General features: G+C 54.6%; 1 protein-coding gene across 1 annotated transcript in view; it reads left to right on the top strand.

The window, feature by feature from the left end:
• The window catches only part of LOC104540610 (TRIO and F-actin-binding protein-like), a gene marked incomplete at its 5' end in the record, with an annotated part of 3,365 nt that extends 969 nt beyond the window's left edge, over positions 1-2,396 (top strand). The window contains 5 exons of the mRNA XM_010184454.1: positions 224-383; positions 709-822; positions 1,116-1,202; positions 1,921-2,084; positions 2,185-2,396. Coding sequence (XP_010182756.1) covers positions 224-383; positions 709-822; positions 1,116-1,202; positions 1,921-2,082 — 523 coding nt within the window. The remainder of the gene's footprint in view (positions 1-223; positions 384-708; positions 823-1,115; positions 1,203-1,920; positions 2,085-2,184) is intronic.
• Between the last annotated feature and the right edge of the window lie 853 nt (positions 2,397-3,249).

Raw genomic sequence — 3,249 nt, 5'->3', positions numbered from 1 at the left:
TACAGCACCTCTGTTTTCCCTATAGCTTCTTCCCTTTATTTTCTTTGTGGCAAGCTCCTCCATTTCTCCTGCATGGCTTGAAGCTCCTAGGAGTGCCACACTTGTGAATGGGATGGTGGGAACTGAAGCCTTGGTCCACTGGGGACATGATTTCATGCCAATGACTGTTGCGGGGGGCTGGCGAGGATTGCAGGGCAGCAATGAGCTGATGCCTCTTTGACAGGTCAGATGTGGACTCCCTGAAGCGAGAGTTGCAGGTGCTTTCCGAACAGTACTCCCAAAAGTGCCTGGAAATCGGGGAGCTGACCCAGAAGGCAGAGGAGCGCGAGCAGACGCTGCTGCACTGTCAGCAGGAGGGGAAAGAGCTCCTCCGGAAAAACCAGGCAAGAGAGAGGCTTTCCCTGCCAGCAGAGACTGCAGAGCATGTTCCTCCCTTGCACAGCACAGCCTCTCTATTAAAACTCCACCGTTTGTTCATATTTCTTCCATTCTGTTATCATCAGAAAGAAAAAAAATAAGAGTTAGAGGCTGTAGATAAGCCTGTGTTAATTATGGTGTTTAATACAGCAAGTGTATTCTTTGCATCGTGTATGAGCAGGGGATTACAAGGGGTCTCCAAGCTGGGTCGGGACTGGCGTGAAGATGGAGAGGTCAAGATAGTGGAGCGGCCCATGCCCTGGCTACCCTGACATCTATATTTCTCCACAGGAGCTGCAGACCCGCCTCTCGGATGAGATCGGGAAGCTGCGAAGCTTCATTTCGTCACGGAGTTCCGGAGACCGCTCTCCGCACAACAACGAGCGGAGCTCCTGTGAGCTGGAGGTATGGGGGTGCCCCCGGGCTGCCCTGCTGCCTCCATCCCCACCCCATGCCAGGGGTCTCTGTGGTGGTTTTGGCTTGGAGCGGGTGGGAGGGGGGTGCCGGATGGAGCCGCGGGGCCCATGCAGGAAGGAGGTCTGCAGGCTTCCCCTCTGCCGCTCTCCCGGGGCACTCGCGCCGCTTCCTGCCCTGGCCTTCCTGGCCCTTCCTTCCTTTTCACCCCGCTGTGCTTGCACTGGGGCCCGCCGGCCTTTCCAAGGCTCTTGAGTCACCTCTGGTTCCTCTTGCCGGCCCAGGTGCTGCTGCGGGTGAAGGAGAATGAGCTCCAGTGCCTCAAAAAAGAGGTGCAGTGCCTCCGGGAGGAGCTGCAGATGATGCAAAAGGTCAGTGTTCTCTGGGATCCACTGGGAAAGCCGCAGAAGAGGGGAGGGAGGGGACTTCGCTGCTAGTTTCCCTGGATGTATGTGCATATAAGCACGGACAAGCCCTTCTTTCCCAGATGAGAAGCCTGGATGAAGTCTGCCCTGTACTCTGCTTTCCCAGCTGCCTTCTCTGTCCCCTAGTTGTCCCCTCTTTGGGTGGACACGTTTCCTTGGGCACTATTGCTGGGTGAGTTGCTCCCTCCACTGGCAGCAGCTCCTCCAGACGGATTTTCAAAGACCCCTGTCAAAGGAGGACCTGAAAGAGGCTTTGAGATTCAGTGATGCTCCAGGAGTTTATAACTTTCTTACTTAAGCTTTTTGCTGTGTAAGTGGCTGGGACTGGCCCTTTAGCAGCCTGCATCTCTGGTGGGGTTTATTTTTTCCCATATGGCTGGCCCAAATGCACACGAGCCATGGTAAAGCCTGCATCCCTTAATCTGATGCTGCAGATCCCTGCTACTGCAGGACCAGCGACTCTGCCTTCCTGGCCTGGGTTTTGGGAAGCACTACCTCCACGCTCTTCTGACTGCTTTATGTGTGGCTCATACTGGGATGGGTTTCAAACCTGGGGCTGGCTTCCCTGCTCAGCTGCTGGCCCTTCTCCTGCTGGGCTCATTTTGATGCCCTCCTCCCTGTTGACAGCCCTAAACCCTGCTTCTCCTTCTACTTCCCCTGGCAGGATAAGAGATTTGCCTCAGGGAAATACCAAGACGTCTATGCAGAGCTGAATCATATTAAGGTGCGCTCGGAGCGAGAGATCGAGCAGCTGAAGGAGCACCTGCGCCTGGCCATGGCGGCTCTGCAGGAGAAGGAGTCACTGTGCAACAGCGTCGGGAAGTAACGGTGAGCACCAGGGATGCCGTGATGTCCCCAGTAGAAGGGGAGGGCATTTGAGTGAGCAGTGGAGTCTTTCTAAACCATTTCTGTTTTTGTCTCTCTCCAGGTCTGCTCTTCATTTGTTTATCTGTTCTTGTTTTGTATTTGCTCCATTCCTCACTTGTGGAGAGGGGGAGGTTGAATCCCATCCCATCCCCATCCGGAGAGGAATCCCACCCACCCCCCAGCCTCCTCACTCCCCTCCCAAAGCTTTTTTTGATGAACCCCTTTTGCCTGCATACCTGAGCACATTGTTTGGACTGGCTCCTTACATGCACCTTCTCCAGGATTTTATATGTGAAAATTATATTTTATAGAGGAATTTTTGCCCCCCCCCGGAAGAAGGGGAACAGGAGGGGGGAAAACTTTTACTACATCACCAGCAGTTTCTAACCTGAAAAAGAGAATCTCATTTCCCCTGACTCCCCAGCCCTGTTGCTCCCAGCCACCTTCGGCACATATTCCCTCTCTTCCAAATGTCTCCACGGCCCCCCTGGGATCTACGGCAAGGACCACGCTCCCCTCTCCATGCCACCCCCAGGGACCTGTGGAGAAGACATGCAAGCCATAGGAGGGAGCCACTGGGGCAATCTACCATGGATGTGCCTGCCTGGGACTTTTGAAAGAGGATACCTTGGCAAGAGTCTGCGTTATCAAGCTCTCTCCACACCTGTCCTTTGGCTCCTTCACGAACCCAAACCGGCAGCGGCCCAGAGCCACAGGGTCTCTCCTTTCTGGGGAAGAGGAGCTGTGAGGCTGCTACTGCACCCGCCGGAGCCAACTTCCCCCAGGGTGGCAGCTGCTTTTAACTTAATAAAATCTTCCCCTTTTGCTGAGAAAAATGTGTTCATTGAGGGGAACATGTCCCTAACCCAGTGTGGTGGTGTGGGGGAGGATCATTTTTCCAGGTTCCTGTGTGATTTTTGGGGCATCCTGACCCATCACTTCAGGATAGAGGAGGGAAAGCAGCAGGAGAACCCACAGCCCCTGGCCAGAGAGCGAGAGGAGCCCTGCAGTGCCGTTATCCAGCTGCCTACTCCACCTTTGAATTTGGCGGGCAAATAATCTCCTTCAACACACAGCACTAAAAACCCCTCCTAGACCTTCAGCCCCAGGGAGGGAGTGCTGAGCC

The sequence above is a fragment of the Mesitornis unicolor genome, unplaced genomic scaffold (genome assembly GCF_000695765.1).
Source record: "Mesitornis unicolor isolate BGI_N332 unplaced genomic scaffold, ASM69576v1 scaffold50295, whole genome shotgun sequence".
Lineage (NCBI taxonomy): Eukaryota > Metazoa > Chordata > Aves > Mesitornithiformes > Mesitornithidae > Mesitornis > Mesitornis unicolor.
This window is presented reverse-complemented; position numbering and strand designations above follow the sequence as displayed.